This window comes from Chelonia mydas, chromosome 15 (genome assembly GCF_015237465.2).
Source record: "Chelonia mydas isolate rCheMyd1 chromosome 15, rCheMyd1.pri.v2, whole genome shotgun sequence".
NCBI lineage: Eukaryota > Metazoa > Chordata > Testudines > Cheloniidae > Chelonia > Chelonia mydas.
Window position 1 is genome coordinate 13,977,271 of NC_057856.1, and position 17,370 is coordinate 13,994,640.

At 49.2% G+C, this 17,370-nt stretch overlaps 7 protein-coding genes and 1 gene segment (V, D, J or C); all 8 read left to right on the forward strand.

Moving 5' to 3' along the window:
• LOC102937026 (immunoglobulin lambda-1 light chain) overlaps positions 1–17,370 on the forward strand; it is a 537,592-nt gene that overhangs the window by 354,138 nt on the left and 166,084 nt on the right. The gene's annotated exons all lie outside the window — the stretch shown is intronic.
• The window catches only part of LOC102941305 (immunoglobulin lambda variable 3-21), a 550,568-nt gene that overhangs the window by 346,270 nt on the left and 186,928 nt on the right, over positions 1–17,370 (forward strand). The gene's annotated exons all lie outside the window — the stretch shown is intronic.
• The window catches only part of LOC122461352 (immunoglobulin lambda-1 light chain-like), a 567,620-nt gene that overhangs the window by 334,825 nt on the left and 215,425 nt on the right, over positions 1–17,370 (forward strand). The window lies entirely within an intron of this gene.
• The window catches only part of LOC102941083 (immunoglobulin lambda-1 light chain), a 389,283-nt gene that overhangs the window by 213,657 nt on the left and 158,256 nt on the right, over positions 1–17,370 (forward strand). For 5 of the 17 annotated variants that reach the window (XM_043529666.1, XM_043529701.1, XM_043529700.1 and 2 more), the window contains exon 2: positions 8,781–9,072. The exons of 8 other annotated variants lie outside the window; for them this stretch is intronic. In XM_043529666.1, the coding sequence (XP_043385601.1) occupies positions 8,781–9,072 (292 nt within the window). Of the gene's footprint in view, positions 1–3,700; positions 3,825–3,940; positions 4,269–8,519; positions 8,624–8,780; positions 9,073–17,370 lie in introns of those variants that run through there. 4 more of the 17 variants (XM_043529668.1, XM_043529667.1, XM_043529697.1 and 1 more) reach the window with 4 other exon arrangements.
• LOC122463057 (immunoglobulin lambda-1 light chain-like) overlaps positions 1–17,370 on the forward strand; it is a 375,063-nt gene that overhangs the window by 178,588 nt on the left and 179,105 nt on the right. The window lies entirely within an intron of this gene.
• The window catches only part of LOC102935130 (immunoglobulin lambda-1 light chain-like), a 376,593-nt gene that overhangs the window by 157,854 nt on the left and 201,369 nt on the right, over positions 1–17,370 (forward strand). The window lies entirely within an intron of this gene.
• Positions 1–17,370, forward strand: part of LOC119563806 — a 331,177-nt gene that overhangs the window by 104,616 nt on the left and 209,191 nt on the right.
• Positions 16,646–17,298, forward strand: VPREB1 (V-set pre-B cell surrogate light chain 1). The gene is made up of 2 exons (XM_043529723.1): positions 16,646–16,771; positions 16,896–17,298. The coding sequence occupies exons 1-2, from the start codon at positions 16,726–16,728 to the stop codon at positions 17,288–17,290; spliced, it is 441 nt and encodes a 146-aa protein (XP_043385658.1). The 5' UTR covers positions 16,646–16,725; the 3' UTR covers positions 17,291–17,298.

Genomic DNA, 17,370 nt, shown 5'->3' on the forward strand with positions numbered 1-17,370 from the left:
AATGTGTCTGCAAGTAACAGCCTGCAAAAGCCTCCGTAAGCGGGTGTGAACCCTGAGTCACAGAGCAAGGCCCCGCTCTTTATTCAGACTTTATGTTTACCCCCACTTTACTCAGAGGGTGGGTGGGCAGAGTTTGGTTTTAATGGTATTGAATAGCACAGACATGTGCCCAAAGGTGATATTTTAGGCTTATTTCTTTGCAAGGAATTACATACTAGATTAATAATAAAGTGGCCCCCTAGGACCACCCAGAGGTGCTCACTCTAAATTCTCCAGGCCCCAAAGCGTCTGCCAGATGTGGGGCGGAAGCGATGTGAGGAGTAGCTGGGGAGGTTGATGTCTCCACTCCTCACCTTTCCCCTCTGTTCCTGTGGCTCCCACGGACGCCGTGGGATAGGGATTCTCTCTGGCTGCTCATGGTCTGTGAAGCATCAGTGGGTGTATGCAGACAAGTTCTACTGGATGGTTTAGGACATTGGTAACATAAACACCAAACACTTTACTCCTGCGGGGCCATAGCTTGTCCTTCCTCCCATCCGGCATCTCCTGAGCGACCAAAGGAAGCAGGACAGTGATGTTATCCCGCAAGCACCAGAGCTCAGCACCCTTCTCTGCCTTTGCCTGCTCCACATAGGCATTTCCAGAAACGGACAAGGCCCAAAGCCCTGTCCTGGGAGAAGCACGTCAGCTCCACACTGTTTAGCTGGTGCGACAACACACAGGGCTTTGGACAATGTTACTGGAGGCATCAGGGCAGCATCACAGCCTCTGTTTCTCTGATTCCCAGGATAATCACCAAACAAGATTCTGGAGAGGAACCTTGATGCTGTCAGCCAGCGTCTGAAGATTGTCCTGCCCGCCCCTCCACGCCCTGCTCACTATCTGTGTGAGGTGCTGGTCACCCTTTCCGTGCCCCTATGCAGATGTGTGTGACGCGGTGACTCGCTTGGTCACCCAGCACAGGAAGAGGAGATCAGTTGGTGTCTCTAGGGTACTGGGTGTCGCCAGCTGGCTCCTGCTGAGCATGGGGCACTTCAACGGTGATAGGAAGTGGCCCTGCCAAAATGTCGCAAATATAAATGGCTGGGAAATATTCCCAACTGGAGAGTCAGGTCCTTGTTTGATTCCCCCCAGGGGCAGACTGGGGCCAGGGAAGGGATCTGAGAGGCTCTTCTCCTCCCCACTGGCCAGCCTGCCCTGGGGACCCTGCACGTGACATCAGCTCTGTTCAGAGGACCACCCTAATGCGGGTTAACAAGCCCCTTCTCCCCCCGCGCCCCCGCCCCGACCTTGCTGGAGCACAGGCTATGATGGGACAGAGCCAACACAGAACCAAGGAAGCCCTTCGGAGTGAATGTCAGATGATTCATTGAGTTCTTGCCTGGTGCTGCTGATCCTGTGACATCCTGGGAAGGAAGAGAATGAATCCCCCAGCGGTTCTCAGCTCAGAGCTCTTCCAGGGGACACATCAATTCATTTAGATATTTATATAGTTTTACAACAGGCTACATAAAAAGCACTCGCGAAGTCAGAACAAACTAAAATTTCAGACAAACAAAATGAGAACGTCAGCAATTTTTCAGTACTAGTGTGGCTGTGACACTTTTGTATTTTTATGTCTGATTTTCTAAGCAAGTAGTTTTTAAGTGAGGTGAAACTTGGGGTACGTAAGACAAATCAGTCTCGTGAAAGGGGTCAGTCATAGAAAAGCCTGCAGTCATAGAATATCAGGGTTGGAAGGGACCTCAGGAGGTCATCTAGTCCAACCCCCTACTCAAAGCAGGACCAAGCCCCAATTTTTGGCCCAGATCCCTAAATGGCCCCCTCAAGGATTGAACTCACAACCCTGGGTTTAGCAGGCCAATGCTCAAACCACTGAGCTATGGGTACAGTAGTCTGAGAAGGTTGAGCACCACATCATTGTGTCCTGATGGTTCTTCCACCTGCTCCCACCAAGTCTGACCTTGACCACTGGGGGGAACTCTTTGTTTACAAAGTGCTGAATGTGGGAAAACAAACTAGAGCTTTCAGAGTAACAGCCGTGTTAGTCTGTATTCGCAAAAAGAAAAGGAGTACTTGTGGCACCTTAGAGACTAACCAATTTATTTGAGCATAAGCTTTCGTGAGCTACAATTGAGCTGTAGAGATACCATCAGCTTAGGCCTGAATAAAGACTGGAAGTGTTTGGGTCATTGCAAAACCTATACTTAATTTCCCCAATACTAATTTCTGCCTCCTGTTACTCACACCTTCTTGTCAACTGTCTGTAATGGGCCACTCTCTTACCACTTCAAAAGTTATTTCTCCTCCCTTGGTATCCTGCTGTTAATTGATTTATCTCGTTAGACTGACCTCACACTTGGTAAAGCAACCCACATCCTTTCATGTATTTATACCTGCTCCTCTATCTTTTATTTCATGCATCCGATGAAGTGGGTTCGAGCCCACGAAAGCTTATGCCCAAATACATTTGTTAGTCTCTAAGGTGCCACAAGGTCTCCTCATTCTTTTTAGGTCCATGTTTGATTTCCCATCTGGTTCAGTCTGTGTGCTGGGGAAGGGATCTGAGAGCCTCCCCTCCCCCAATGCCAGTCGGCCATGGGACCCTTCGTGTGAAATCCGCTCCATTGTGGGGAACTCCCGCAAATGCCTGAATTCACCTGGGACCTGAACTGAACTTCATGGGTCAGTCACAGAATCTTCCAGAAGGCAGGGACTCAGAGTCGTATGGGACAGAGCCAGGTTCTCCCAACCCCAAGAAACATAGAGACAAGATCGCCTTTGCCAATGAACCTTTGAGGGTGTGTATCGGCCTGTCTTGGTGCTGCTGAGACTCCGTGTCGTTTTGTGTCGTTGGTGATGTTTCTAGCACTTTCCCAACTCCCAAGACCTAGGAGCCAGGAGAACTCCTGAGGAGAAGCCTCCTCAGACTGTGATGCGTCTCACTGGTCTTTAGCAATAAGCAATGACAATAACACTTAGTTCTGCAGTGGGATTTTCATTCCTAGCTCTCAGCACAAGGGGCGGCAGAGTCACGGCCCAGTTCTCTGAATTCCATTTTCTGCCCAATAAAAACTGCTCATGAATAAAGAGAAGTTTGTGTAGCCCAGCTGGGTGACCTGGAGATGATGGAAATCATCCCAGAAAGCAAAGAGCAGCTATTAAGAATGTAGGTTGCGTAACACAAAAAGCCAGATCCTCTAGTGTGGGTCCTTAGATGGGAGAATGGACCTCTTCAGCATCCCCCCATTTCCTCCTTAGCTCTGCCCTGGTTGGCTCCGGAACTGGTTAATCATGGGCAAAGTGTATATATTGCCCTCTCCTCCCTCTCAGAAACTGCTGAGTTGGTATTTGATCAGTGTGAGTGATCCATGAACCCTCAGGGAAAGCAGGGAACTGACAGGCCGAGAGGGGAAGGATTGGGAAAGTTACAAATAACTGAAAACAAGGGGTTAGAATGGAAACTGTAGCACAGTCTGAACTCCAGCAGCCTCCACTGCGAGCGTCGAAATGAAACCTGGATCCTGGCAGACGGTCATTGCTGGAGTGGAGCTGAGCTAGTGACCTTATAGAGCAGGAGCTCCTCCCTAAGGGATGGTTTCTCCTCCCACATGCCCAGCTCCCTGTGATCGTAGGACCCAATCAGATAAGAAGAAACTAGAATAAAGGTGGAGCTTAGATGCTGCTCCCCCAGTAGGATCAATATAAGGGGCAGAGACTGTCAGGCCTTCTCAGTGGATCTGGCTGTTTTCTCCTAAGGGCCCGAAATCTCCTCACCATGCTCTGGGCTCCCCTCATCATCCTACTAGGAACGTGGTCCACAGATGAGAACAGAGGGGAGGGGGTTAAATAAGTTGCTGTGAAGCTAAGACACAACCAGATTCACTAGTGGCTGGGCACGGACAGAGAGGGGTTGATAAATTTCTACCATCTTTTCCAGGTTCCAGCTCGCAGCCTGTGGTGACTCAGCCACCCTCAGTGTCAGTGTCCCCAGGAAACACCGTGAAACTCTCCTGCACCATGAGCAGCGGGACCAGCATCAGTGACTACTATGTGTCCTGGTACCAACAGAAACCTGGGAATTCTCCACAATACCTGCTGTATTACTATACGGATTCCAGCAAGGGCCAGGGCTCTGGGGTCCCTGCTCGCTTCTCCGGTTCCAAAGACACGGCCAGTAACGCCGGCTATCTGACCATCTCCGGGGCCCTGGCAGAGGATGAGGCTGATTATTACTGTGCTGTGATAAAGAGTGGCACTGCTGTTCCACACAGTGCCACGGACAGATGTGGAAGTGAGACAAAAACACCCTTCCCTCCTCTCCCCTGGCCTGGGCCCTGTGTGCAAAGTTCCCCAGTTGCAGTTTTGTCTCTGGCTGTGACAAATCACACAGCTGTTTATGAGCAGGAAATTCAGTCCACAGAGCTATTTCCAGCTCCCTCCTCATTCTCCATGTGCAGGATGGGGACTATCCCCTTCTTCTCCCTAAGAGTCAGCATCCCCTCTGCTATCAGAGTGGGGAGCAAGAGACAACACTCCTATCACAGCCGTAAGTGTCAGCACAGTTTAATTCCTTCTCAGTTCTTCCCCAAGGCCTCCAGCAAAGACAATGGAGTCAGGCCCTGAGATTTCTGCTGCAGAAACACTTCGGAGGCAGAGGGGTGGATGGGTATAGAGAGGAATGGGGCATGAGGCACCACAGATAAGGAAACCGAGAGCTAAACAGGCTGGCATCAGTGGCTCAGGGGGTTGGCAGGGAAGATTTCTGAGCTCAGTTTTGGCCAATGTGAGCTTGACACCAGAGGAGCCATCGAAGGGCGGGATACCGGAGAGAGCACGCCAGATGGGAGAATGAGCAGCAGGAGATAGGGCCGGAGTGGAGAAGTATACTGGGGAGTCGTCAGCACGGGGGTGATTCTGACCCCACATGAGCCGACGGAGATACTGAAGGATACGGCTCAGAGAGAGAAAAGGAGAGGACAAGGAGGGATCCCTGTGGGACTCCTACGGAGAAAGGAAGTGGGGAAGGAGGAGGAGCTGACAAAAGAGATGCTGGCAGAGCAGCCAGGGAGGTAGGGGAAATCCAGACCAATTATTCAACATCCCAGGTGTCTGAGAGACCATCATAGTGAACAGTGGAACCAGCTTCAAAGATTACAAGGCTGCCTAAATGTGTCTGCAAGTAACAGCCTGCAAAAGCCTCCTTAAGGGGGTGTGAACTGTCCCATTCATCTCAATGGCATCTTAACTCTGAAACCGAACAAACACAAGTAAAATCGGATGCAGCGTTCAAACATTATTCAAAGATAGCACTGGGCAGAGTATATACTTGGCTGTGTTGTATCTTGTAACTGTAAGTTGCTTGCTTTGAGCACCTTAGGTCTGGGCAGGATGGGGAAGGTATAATAGCAGTCATGTTAGGAATGAGGATTTCTCATACTCTCCTGCTGTCTGTAGTTTGTACCCATTTTCCCAAGCCCCACACTGGGTGTATTAGTAAATGTCACCAGATTCCCTACAAACATCGCTGTGGGTCAGATTTTCTCAGCAGCACCATTACAGCGACTGGCTGGCTGACTCCCCAGCACTGCATGGAAAATCTAAACCATCTCATGTAAACACATGCTTTGAAGCCCAGTGGTTTTTGGCCCTGGATCTCCATGGAAGTGCCTGTCTGTCTGTGCATGCTGTGGCTGCGGGGGAGCAGATTCCCTCCTGTTTGCTGTCCGTAGCCTCGGGGCTGAGGGCCAGGTATTTTCAAGGGGGGATCTTCAATGTTGGCATTCACTGCACTTGTCGGTCTGTGCCCCTATGCAGATGTGTGTGATGCGGTGACTTACTTGGTCACCTAGCCCAGGAAGAGGAGATCAGTTGGTGTCCCTGGGGTACTGGGTGTTGCCAGCTGGCTCAGACAGACAAAAGGAGAACGTTAGCAATTTTTCAGTACTAGTGTGGCTGTGAAACTTTTGTATTTTTATGTCTGATTTTGTAAGCAAGTAGTTTTTTAAGTGAGGTGAAACTTGGGGTACACAAGACAAATCAGACTCGTGAGAGGGGTACAGTAGTCTGGAAAGGTTGAGCACCACATACCTGTCTCCTTATGAGCAAAAAGAACGAGGAGTTCTCTCCGGAGAACACTTCAATCTCCCTGGTCACTCGATTACAGACCTAAAAGTGGCTATCCTACAACAAAAAAACTTCAAAACCAGACTCCAACGAGAGACTGCTGAATTGGAATTAATTTGCAAACTGGACACCATTTAATTAGGCTTGAATAAAGACTGGGAGTGGATGGGTCATTACACAAAGTAAAACTATTTCCCCATGCTTATTTATCCCCCTACCGTTACTCACACCTTCTTGTTAACTGTTGGAAATGGGCCCTCCTGATTATCACTACAAAAGGTTTTGGGGTTTTTTTCCTCTCCTTCTGATTAATAGCTCACATTAACTGATCTCTCTCATTATAGTGGGTATGGCAACACCCATTTTTTCATGTTCTCTGTGTATATATATCTTCCTACTGTATTTTCCACTGCATGCATCTGATGAAGTGGGTTTCGCCCACGAAAGCTTATGCTCAAATAAATGTGTTAGTCTCTAAGGTGCCACAAGTACTGCTCGTTCTTTTTGCTGATACAGACTAACAGGGCTACCGCTCTGAAATCTGTGTCCTTATGGTTCTTACACCTGATCCCACTAAGTCTGACCTTGACCACTGGGGGGAACTCTTTGTTTACAAAGTGCTGAAGGTAGGAGAACAAACTAGAGCTTGGCAGAAGTTGGGGAAGTGAAGTTCTGAAAAAAATCTCTACATTTTGAAATTGTTGCCATTTTGTAGTGCTCAGAATGGATCCAATTTCCAGTTTTTGTAAAGTTTTCTGCTATATTTTTTCACAGACATTGCAACTTACATTTCTATCAGTAGTGTTTATGTTATCACAAGCACAGCTTTTGGTAAGAAAACGTGGCTTTTTGGAAATTCTGAGAGTGATTCATTCAATAAAAATGTCACTAATAAATAGTGCAGAAAATGTTAAAAAACAGAATACTTAGATAATGCCAATAAGTGTTCACAAAAATGTTTTAAAGGCCATTTTTTTAAAATGAGAAAAGTTTTAGTACAAAATATGTACACCAACCCTACAGTGCATTTCTCCAGTCTGTAGGGTATTAGCTTACAGCAGGTGGGATTGAGAGGTTTCTGGGTATGATGTTCTTTTTATTCCACTCCTAACTCTCACCCGAAGATTGCGATTACTGCTGGAGCTCTGTAGGCCCCAGAATGTCTAATGCATGGGTAATCCCACAAAATTCAAAATCTGGTTTTGTTCTACATGAGAACGAAACACTGAATTTTAAAATGTTCTGAGAAACAAAATTTTCCCAAAAAACTCATTTGGGGTCAATTGAAATATTTTGTTTCAAGAAAATCAAAATATTATATTTTTATTTTGACATTTTAGACTTACTATTCTAATCTCAAATGAAATTAGGAAAGCCTGTCATTGTCAAACAAAAAATCAAACCATCCCCTTAGAAAAAGGTGGACGCCGAAGGTTTTGACATTATTGAAATGTTTTGTTTTGATCTTTCTCCTCAACAGAATTTCAGTGCAAAGCCACACATTCCTGCAGAAAGTTTCCATTTTGATGAAAGAGCCTTTCCCGGTGGAAAAACAGCCCACTGGAAAATTTTCAGCTACCTCTAATTATTTATTAGTTGCATTGTGCATCATGCTCAGCGCCCCAGGATGCTCAGTGCTGTTCAAACACAGAGTGCAAGACAGTCTCTGCTAAGAAGAGTTTAGAATCGAAATAGACGAGAGAGACAAAGAGGAAGCAGAGGCACCCAGAGGTGAAGTGACCTACCCAAGGTGATGAAGCAGGTCAGTAGCAGAGCCAAGATTAGAACCCAGGTCTCCTGACTCCCAGTCTAGTGGGACAAAGCTGCCCCAACTTCCATATAATATGAATAAACTGCCAGCAGCCCTGGTAGCTCCTCTGCTCACCCACCCCTTGGGCCAAACCAACTCCCCCAGCCAGCCAGCCCCAAACCACCCACCAAGCCCAGCCGTGCTCACCTCAGTGACCAACTGCCCCCACCAGCAGCCAGCTCTTCCACAAGCCCCCCCGCCCCCCACAGCAGCCACCCCACAGACCCTCCCCCGCCAACCAGCCCTGGTTTGTGGTTGGGGCCCCCAGAGGACTGCCGGATGTGACTGAGAAGGATTGTGGGTTGGGGTCATGGCAAGAACCAGCGAGTGTTGGGGCCTGCTGCGGACACAGTGTGGGGGCCCTGCTCCAGGGGAGAGAGCTCTGAGAAGGAACTGCCGGAGCAGCCTGTGCACAGGGAGGGCACCTCGCCAGGAGACTTCTTATTTTCTCCATGTAAATGGAAAACAAAACAACCCTTTCCCACCCCAGTGAAGGGGTGTGACAGGCAGCAGCCGCCAATGAGCAGGGGGCAGATTTGCATGGAGGGGCCGTTCTCCAGCACTGGGGGTTTAAGAGGGAATTGGAGGGTCCCCGCCACAGACCCGTTTGCCTCAGGAAGCCGAGCTCGTCTGGATCCACCATGGCCTGGGCCCCTCTGCTCCTCACGCTGCTCACGTACTGCTCAGGTGCTGCAGGGGGGAGGGTTTGTCTTAGTCAAAGGGGGTCTTTGCTTTCAGAGACTCTTCTCTGTGTGGTTCCCAGGCTGCCGGCCCAGAGCTTTAACTTCACGACGAATGACTAATGACTGATTTTACGCCCCTCTGTTCTCTCCTCCTGTCTCAGGTTCTCTGGCCCAGTACGTGCTGACTCAGCCGCCTTCAGTGTCTGTGTCTCCAGGGCAAAACGCTCAACTCACCTGCACAGGGAACAACATTGGGAGCAAGGATGTGCAGTGGTTCCAGCAGAAACCGGGCAGTGCCCCTCTACAGCTTATCTACCAAAGTAGCAGCAGACCCTCCGGAATCCCCGATCGATTCTCCGGGGCCAAATCCGGTAATACGGCCACGTTAACCATCACTGGAGTCCAGGTGCAGGACGAGGCTGATTATTACTGTCAGGTGTGGGACAGTAACGCTGCTCACAGTGACACAGACAGACGGGGAAGTGAGACACAAACTTCCCCTTATGAAAGGGAACATTTTATATCATTCTTGTGATGGTGAGGGGCCATTTTTGAGGGAGGGAAGGTATTTCCTCTTAACTCAGCCCAGCACTGATTCCAGGCAGCCTGGGGTCACAGTATGTTGCCTCAGAGACACCCTCTGTCACCCCAGGACACTGGGAGCTCCAGAGAGGAAGGACAGTTCGGAGCAATGGGGCATCACTTTCACTGAATCTAAAGGAATAAACTCGACTCATAAACTGGCCCACCAGCGATTCTGATGCAATGGCTTTGTTCTCTCACCGCTTCTGGTATCCCCCTTATGACGCTCACCTCAGTGGGATCTTAAGAGGGAGAGGGGCCACCCCCCTCTCTCCTCCCCACCAGTAGTTTCCACAACAGCTGCAATTCTTCCTTCACAGTCAGACCTCCTGGGGAGTAGGGAAAATACTCCAGCAACCCCACGGGTTACCAGCATGTGTGTCCCAATCTGAAATGTGCAGTGAGGGGACAGAGCCCTTTAGGGGGGCTTATGCCCCAAAGGAGGTTTTGCTGACAGCCCCATGGTGCACAGACTGGGGCATGTGAAAGGCAAAAGCTGCTCTCGGGGAATATTTTTATGAATCTAAATATGCTGGTTTAGATATCAGGGGGAGCTGATCATCCACGAGCTGCAGAAGGGTGCAGAAGGGGGGGGTGCAGTTCACAGTGACCAGCTACCAGCAGCTGCAGTGGAGTCATCTCTTGGCTCAGGGGCTTTTCATACCATAACGGCTCTTAGATGTATGGTACATATGAGGACCCCTAGCTAGGGTGACCAGACAGCAAATGTGAAAAATCAGGACAGGGGGTGAGGGGTAATAGGATCCTTTATAAGAAAAAGACCCAAAAATTGGGACTGTCCCTATAAAATCAGGACATCTGGTCACCCTATCCCTAGCGGCCTTCAGATTTGGGGGCTCAGCTTCCCATCCAGCCCCTTCTGCCTTCCCTGCTCCATGATCTCTAGGGCAGGAGCTCTCCCCCCAGGGCACAATGAAATCCCCAAACCCTGAGGGCAGAGAGGGAGAAGCACTGGGGCTGCCTACGCCTGCAGCCCCTCCTGCTTCCTCCCTCCCCCAGTCACTCCGTGCTCTGCCCCAGGGGAGCCATGTGTAGGGGTGGTGATCAGCTGGCCCCTGGCCACCTGCCGGCCCCACGACTCACAGTGACCAACGGGATCCTCGCCATCTTCAACTGGTGCTGCCCTGAGTCAAAAGAGCAGGTGAAAAGGCAGCAGCTGGAAGCACCATCCTAGCCCTCCACCAGCATCCCCCTGTGTTACGCAGACAAAACTACACAGGATCGTTTCAGGGGACAAGACAAGATGTCACGTCTATTATAACACAATTTGATTTATGACCAATAACTAATATCTAATACCTATGTGTACACACACACCCATCAAATGTTCTGCTGAATTGGAATTCATTTGCAAATTGGATACAATTAACTTAGGCTTGAATAGAGACTGGGAGTGGCTAAGTCATTATGCAAGGTAACCTATTTCCCCTTGTTTTTTCCTCCCCCCTCCAGTTCCTCAGACGTTCTTGTTAAACCCTGGATTTGTGCTGGAAATGGCCCACCTTGATTATCATACACATTGTAAGGAGAGTGATCACTTTAGATAAGCTATTACCAGCAGGAGAGTGGGGTGGGGGGAGAGAAAACCTTTTGTAGTGGTAAACACCCATTTTTTCATGCTTTGTGTGTATAAAAAGATCCTCTATACTTTCCACAGTATGCATCCGATGAAGTGAGCTGTAGCTCACAAAAGCTGATGCTCAAATAAATTGGTTAGTCTCTAAGGTGCCACAAGTCCTCCTTTTCTTTTTATCAAATGTTCTGCAGCTGCTAGATAGTTACCAGTCCTGAAAGTAGCTTGAGTTCATGGCTTGGGTTCGTAGCTTGTGGCAACTAACTGGCCAGGAAAGCCAGGCACAAGGAAGGTCTGGGTCTCTGTTGGGCACGTACCGATGCCCTTCCATGCTGGCAGCAGAATGTTACCCTCCAAAGTCTTCCATCTCATCCATCCATTTTGTAGGCTTTAGTTTGAATCCAGAGTCTATAGGTCTTGCGGGTCACGCTGCCTCTGGGTTCGGTGTGATTGATCACCCGTCAGTTGCAGACATGACTTTCAGCCTAGGACCTGGCTTTGATGTTTCTTCAATTGTACTTTTGTTCTTTTCTTCTTAGGGTGGACTCTTCTTGCTTTGTCAGGGCTGTTGTCTGCATCTTCAGCCCTTGGTGTTTACATTTTATTTCATCAGGACAGGCTGGGGCTGGAGGTTGATTCCATCATCCATACATACCTCATTCACACATCTAAACTACACTAATAAGGTCACAGCAGGGTTTGCAAAAATGAAGGCTGCAGCAAGCTTTTACAAAACGGAGTGAGCATTTTAAAATGGAGTTTGGGACAAGTTAAAATGGAGTTTGAGTTACAATATGGACAAGTGTAAGGAATGGCAAACAGTGAGCAGAAGTTACAATATGGACAAGTATAATGACAACCAGTGAGCAGAAGTTACAATGTTGAAACAGTGTAAGTTTCAGCGATTTAAGCAGCAGTTGGATTGAAAGTGAAACTCAATTAGCCAGTTATTGGGGTAACCGGTTTTATGAATGAATGTTGTTTCATTCATAAACTTTGCTTATGAAGTCATATTAATAAAGTGAACAATTTAAAACAATTTCATTGATCAGTTCTACAACTGCTCCCTGCTCAGCCGAGCCACCTCCCCCAGCCAGCATCCCCAAAACCATGGCCCCGCCCCAGATTGCACTCCTCCCAGCCCTCACCCCACTCAGCAGTACCCACCCCAGGCAGCATCCCATCAGTGGTCACCCAGAATCTAGCCATGTTTCTGGTTGTGACCCAAAGCATGGTGGGATGTGACTGCAAGGGATTGTGGGCTGCGGCCATGACAACAAATCTCATTTGGTTTTGTTGTCCCAGGTGCAGACAGTTAGAGAGTCTCGGCTCCATGAACTAAGTGGTGGAGCAGGTTGTGCAGAGTGGGAGCTCCTCAGCTCCAGGATTCTCTCTATTGTCCGCTTGCAAATGGAAAAACAATTCTGTCCTACCTAAGTAACTATGGGGCTATATAAAGAGAAATTCTCACCCTGTCACTGCCCTTCCAAAGCGGATGGAGTATGTCTGTTGGCACTGGCAGCCAATGAGCAGGGAGCAGATTTGCATGAAGGGGCCGTTCTCCAGCTCTGGGGATATAAGAGAATTGGAGGGTCCCAGTCAGAGACCTCAGGAAGCCGAGCTCGTCTGGATTCCCACCATGGCCTGGGCCCCTCTGCTCCTCGCGCTGCTCACTTACTGCTCAGGTGCTGTGAGGGGGCAGGTTTCTCTCCATTTCTTAATCCAAAAAGCTTTTCCCTTTTCCAGCTCCTTGCGCTGCCTGCAGTTTATTGTCTCTCAGTAATTTTTATCCCCACATTTTCTCCTCCTGTTTCAGGTTCTCTTGCCCAGTACGAGCTGACTCAGCCACCTTCAGTGACTGTGTCTCCAGGACAAAATGCTCAACTGACCTGCTCAGGAGACAACATTAATATTTACCATGTGCAGTGGTACCAACAGAAACCTGGCAGTGCTCTCGTACAGCTTCTCTATCAAAACAACAAGAGAGTCCCTGGAATCCCGGAGCGATTCTCTGGGGCCAACTCCGGTAACACGGCCACGTTAACCATCACTGGAGTCCAGGAGCAGGACGAGGCTGATTATTACTGTCAGGTGTGGGATGACCCTGCTCACAATGACACAGTCAGATGGGGAAGTAAGACATAAACCTCATATTATCAAAGGCCACATTAAATATTCTCTCTTGTGATGGGGGGGGGCCATATCAGAGAAGGGGTAAGGGGTTTTCCTAGTTAGTCAGCCCAGAAATCCTGCCCGACAGACGTTCTGTTAATGCAGCTCTCAGACTGACCAGAACATCCCAGTGCTTTCTACCACCCTGTGCAGATTTCACTGCATATCACAATTCTCATGTGGTGTGACGTTTCACCAGTCTTAGGCATGTTTCATATTTTCTGAGTCTCCACTTCTGCATGGAGGCCTATGGGGTGTTAAGGTTTGTTGCCGGCACAGAGTGCCTGAGGCAAGCAACAGCTGGGTTCGTTGCCTGGTATGCATCGCGCCAATGACCACAACGGGGTGGAGAAGCAGAGAGATTTATTTGAAGCTTCAAATAGGGCGCAGGGAGACTGAGCTGTCTCAAATCCTGCAGCAGTGCAGCAGATTCCAGTATACACCTTTATATACCTTTGCCTATTTCACTGCACAAGCTTATGCAACCAATTACCTGCTGCCCTGTACAATACCGTAGCCAATCCGCTAAAGCAGCCAGTTGTGTTTTTCCTCAGTAGCATTGCCTGAGCCTTGCCTTATTTGGTCCTATTTGTTACTGGTTTTTGCTAAACATTTCTGCCTTATCTATCTGTTTCCCAAGCCGAAGCTGGCCTTGGCTGACGAGCCCTGTGCAAATCTGTCTGTTTGTGTGCTCGCTTCCTCAGAGTTATGCAGGTTCACAGAGGGTTCAAGGAGCAAAGGGGCCTTAGTTTATCCAGGCCTAGAGCAGGAGTGCTTCCTCGACACTCGTGGTCTTCCACCCTCCCGAGTTACCTAGTGTAGTGCCCAGTGTCCCCAACAGGTTCATCGCTGAAAGAAACTCATCAACTCAATTACACAGTCGGGGCAGCTGAGACTCAACTGAGGACTTGGCTGGCCTCAGCGTTTGGGCGTATCCGTACTGCCAAGTTTTTTCGCCCATAAGGCAGCTTTTGGCGACGGAGCAACGGAGGTGTACACACTGCAAAGCCACTTTTGGTGATGAAATGCCGCAATTTCAGCGCTGTAATAAAACCACCTCCGTGAGAGTCATAAGGCTTTTTACACAAAAGTTTTATCGCCATAGTGCCAGTGTAAACACCGGGCTTGCTTTTCTCACTGTAACTGGCCTCCGGAGGTGTCCCACAAGGCCTGCCGTGGCCTCTCTGCTCATTGTTTCGAACTCAGCAGCCTTGCAGGATGCACCTCTCCCCTTTCAAAGCTCCGTTCTGACAGCTGGTGTGCTGTGCAGTGCTGCTCTGCTCCGGGAAACAGAGAGCCAGTCTTCAGAGGAGCAGCCGTGTTAGTCTGTATCTGCAAAAAGAAAAGGAGGACTTGTGGCACCTTAGAGACTAACCAATTTATTTGAGCATAAGCTTTCGTGAGCTACAGCTCACTTCATCGGATGCTGTGAAGTGAGCTGTAGCTTACGAAAGCTTATGCTCAAATAAATTGGTTAGTCTCTAAGGTGCCACCAGTCCTCCTTTTCTTTTTAGAGAGCCAGTCATTACCTTGGAACACTCCTGCTCTTGGAGGTAGGCAGGCAGGGGTGGGTGTGTGTGTGTGTGTGTGTGAGAGAGAGAGAGAGAGAGACTGCTGTGCTGTGCAGAGCCAGGGGGCGGGAGGGGTGGGGGGCTGAAGTTGGGGGTTTCCCCCTCCCCCTGCCTCAGGACTGGTTGCTTCCAGTGACTGTCTGAACATACAAGACAGCATGCTTTGAGCGGGGGGTTGGACTAGATGACCCCCTGAGGTCTCTTCCAACCCTAATCTTCTATGATTCTATACCGACACACTCACTCCCCCACCAACACACACTGTCTCTGACTTTCTCTCTCTCACACACACACAAGCATGCTCCCTCTCACACACTCCCCCCCCCCCACACACACACTTTGGTTGAAAAGCAGCTGGCAATCTCATTGGATGCCCATGGAACAATGGGATTGAGAAACCTGCATCATGTGACGCTGTGCCTGCCAACATCAGGCATTGCAAACCCTTTCCAAAGCACCCTGCGGCCAGTTGCACAGTGGGATAGCTACCCACAGTGCACTGCTCTCTGTGTCGCTTCAAGAGCTGCTAGTGTGGTGGATGCACTCCGCTGACACAGGGAGCATAGTGCGGACATGCAACAGTATTTTAATTAAAGAGCTTTCATTAAAGTGGCATAACTTTTGGTGACAAAACTCTGCAGTGTAGACACTGCCTCAAGGTCCCCAGGAAACACTTCTGAAACCCTCCTGCACTATAAGCAGTGGGACTGGCTACCAAGATTACAGACTGGATGCAGTGTTGCCTGTCTGATCGTAAGAGACAGCCTGCAAAGACATTGCTAAGGAGGTGTGAACTGTCCCATTCATCTCAATGGCATCTTAACTCTGAAATGCAGCACAGACAAGTAGAACTGGATGCAGTATGCAAACAATAATTCAAAGATCTCACTGGGCAGAGTATATAAGTGGTTGTGTTATGGGTTGTAACTGTCAATTTTGCATTAGTAAATGAAACCAGATTCCCTACACATGTTGCTGTGGGTTAGATTTTCACAGCAGTGCACCTTACTATGTCTGGCTGGCTGACTCCCAGCACTGCTTTGAAAGTCTCAGCCATCTCACGTGCATTTGAAAAATCAGCTTTGAAGCCCAATTGCTTTTGGCCTTGACTCCCCAAGGAAGTGTCACTCTGCCTGTGCTCACCTGTGGCTGCTGGGCTCGGATGAATCCACTCCTATTTGCAGTCCCTCGCCTGGGGGGCTGAGGGCAATGTGCTTTCAGTGGGGAATCTTCAATGCTGGCATACACTGCCCTTGTTGGTCCTACAGATCCTGAGTCACAAAGCAAGGCCCCACTCTGTACTTTTGCCCAAAGTGTGGTGTGTGCGGGGGTATATCTCAGTGTAATGAATTTCATTTCAGCCAGTTAATTGTTTGTGCTATTAAATAACACGGACACGTGCCCAAAGGTGGTATTCTAGGCATATTTGATTGCAAAGAATTGCATAGTAGGTTAATATTCAGTGGCCCCATAGATTCCCCAGAGGGGCTCACTTACTTAACAATCGCCATGTCTCAAGTGCTCAGATGCCCTGTAAGGGCTCCGAGTGAAGGTGCCATTTACTGCAAGGGGCAGCACTTCATTCATAAGGTTCTGGAGGAGAGAATGTGTCCATGGTCCAGCCTAGGGCAGCGTCTGGCTGGGATACAGTAAAGAAATGTCTGGTGGGGCATGGAGATACAGTCCACAGGCCGGTGCCCCCTAGCTGAGCAGAGCAACATGGGCGGCATAAGTACTTCAGAGCCACCCCTCCCCCAGTAACCATCACTTCAATCTGCCCTGGGATCACCGTTAGCTGGAGGGTTTCCATCCAAGACGGGCTTGGGGGAGGCTCGAAAGTTTTGCAAAGTCACTTCAGCTGTGTTTGAGTTCTCAGTGCCTCGAAACCACTCTGCTGTGTCCTGCACGGGTGTGACTTCCAAGAAACGGTCAGCAAAGATCTGTTGGCTGTTTGGGGACGCTATTAACAAACACATCATGCTTTCATTTTATTGGCTATAACTCATCTCTCCTCCCACATGGCATCTCTCCCTGTGACCATAAGGACCAGTCAAATAAGAGCAGATTAGCATAAAGGTGGAGCTTGGAAGCTTCTCCCCCAGGAGGATCCATTTAAGGGGTAGATACTGTCAGGCCTTCTCAGTGGATCTGGCTGTTTTTCTCCCAAAAGCCTGAAATCTCCTCACCATGCTCTGGGCTCCTCTCATCCTCCTGCTGGGTACGTGGTGCACAGGTGAGAACAGGGGGAGCGGGTTACATACACTTTAAAGTTACTGCTGAGACCACTGTGCAAACCGTGTCAATAGCAACCAGAGATTGGCAGTGGGGAGTTGACAGGTCTCTACAATATTTTCCAGGGTCCAGTTCCCAGGCAGTGGTGACTCAGCTGCCTTCAGTGTCAGTGTCCCCAGGAAACACCGTGAAACTCTCCTGCACCGTCAGCAGTGGGAACAGCATCAGTGACTATAACGTACGCTGGTACCAGCAGCAACCTGGGAATTCTCCACGATACCTGCTCAGATACAAGTCAGATTCTGACAAGTACCAGGGCTCTGGGGTCCCTGCTCGCTTCTCTGGTTCCAAAGACATGGCCAGTAACACGGGCTATTTGACCATCTCCGGGGCTCTCGCAGAGGATGAGGCTGATTATTACTGTACTATATGGCATAGTGATGCTTGTCACAGTGACACAGTCAGGAGGGGAAGTGAGACAAAAACTCCCCCACCCTGGGCCCAGCAGGGAATTGCATGAGCTGCCATGTTTGGTCTCTCCCTCTAACACATCACACCAATATTTGATCTTCATAGCGAAGCTCCATCCCCACTGTGAGG

Excerpts from the sequence above, each read along its gene's own strand:
- VPREB1 (XM_043529723.1), top strand. The coding sequence starts at position 16,726 with ATGCTCTGGGCTCCTCTCATCCTCCTGCTGGGTACGTGGTGCACAG. Across the intron at positions 16,772-16,895 it reads GCTGGGTACGTGGTGCACAG|GGTCCAGTTCCCAGGCAGTG; the intron begins GTGAGAACAGGG and ends AATATTTTCCAG.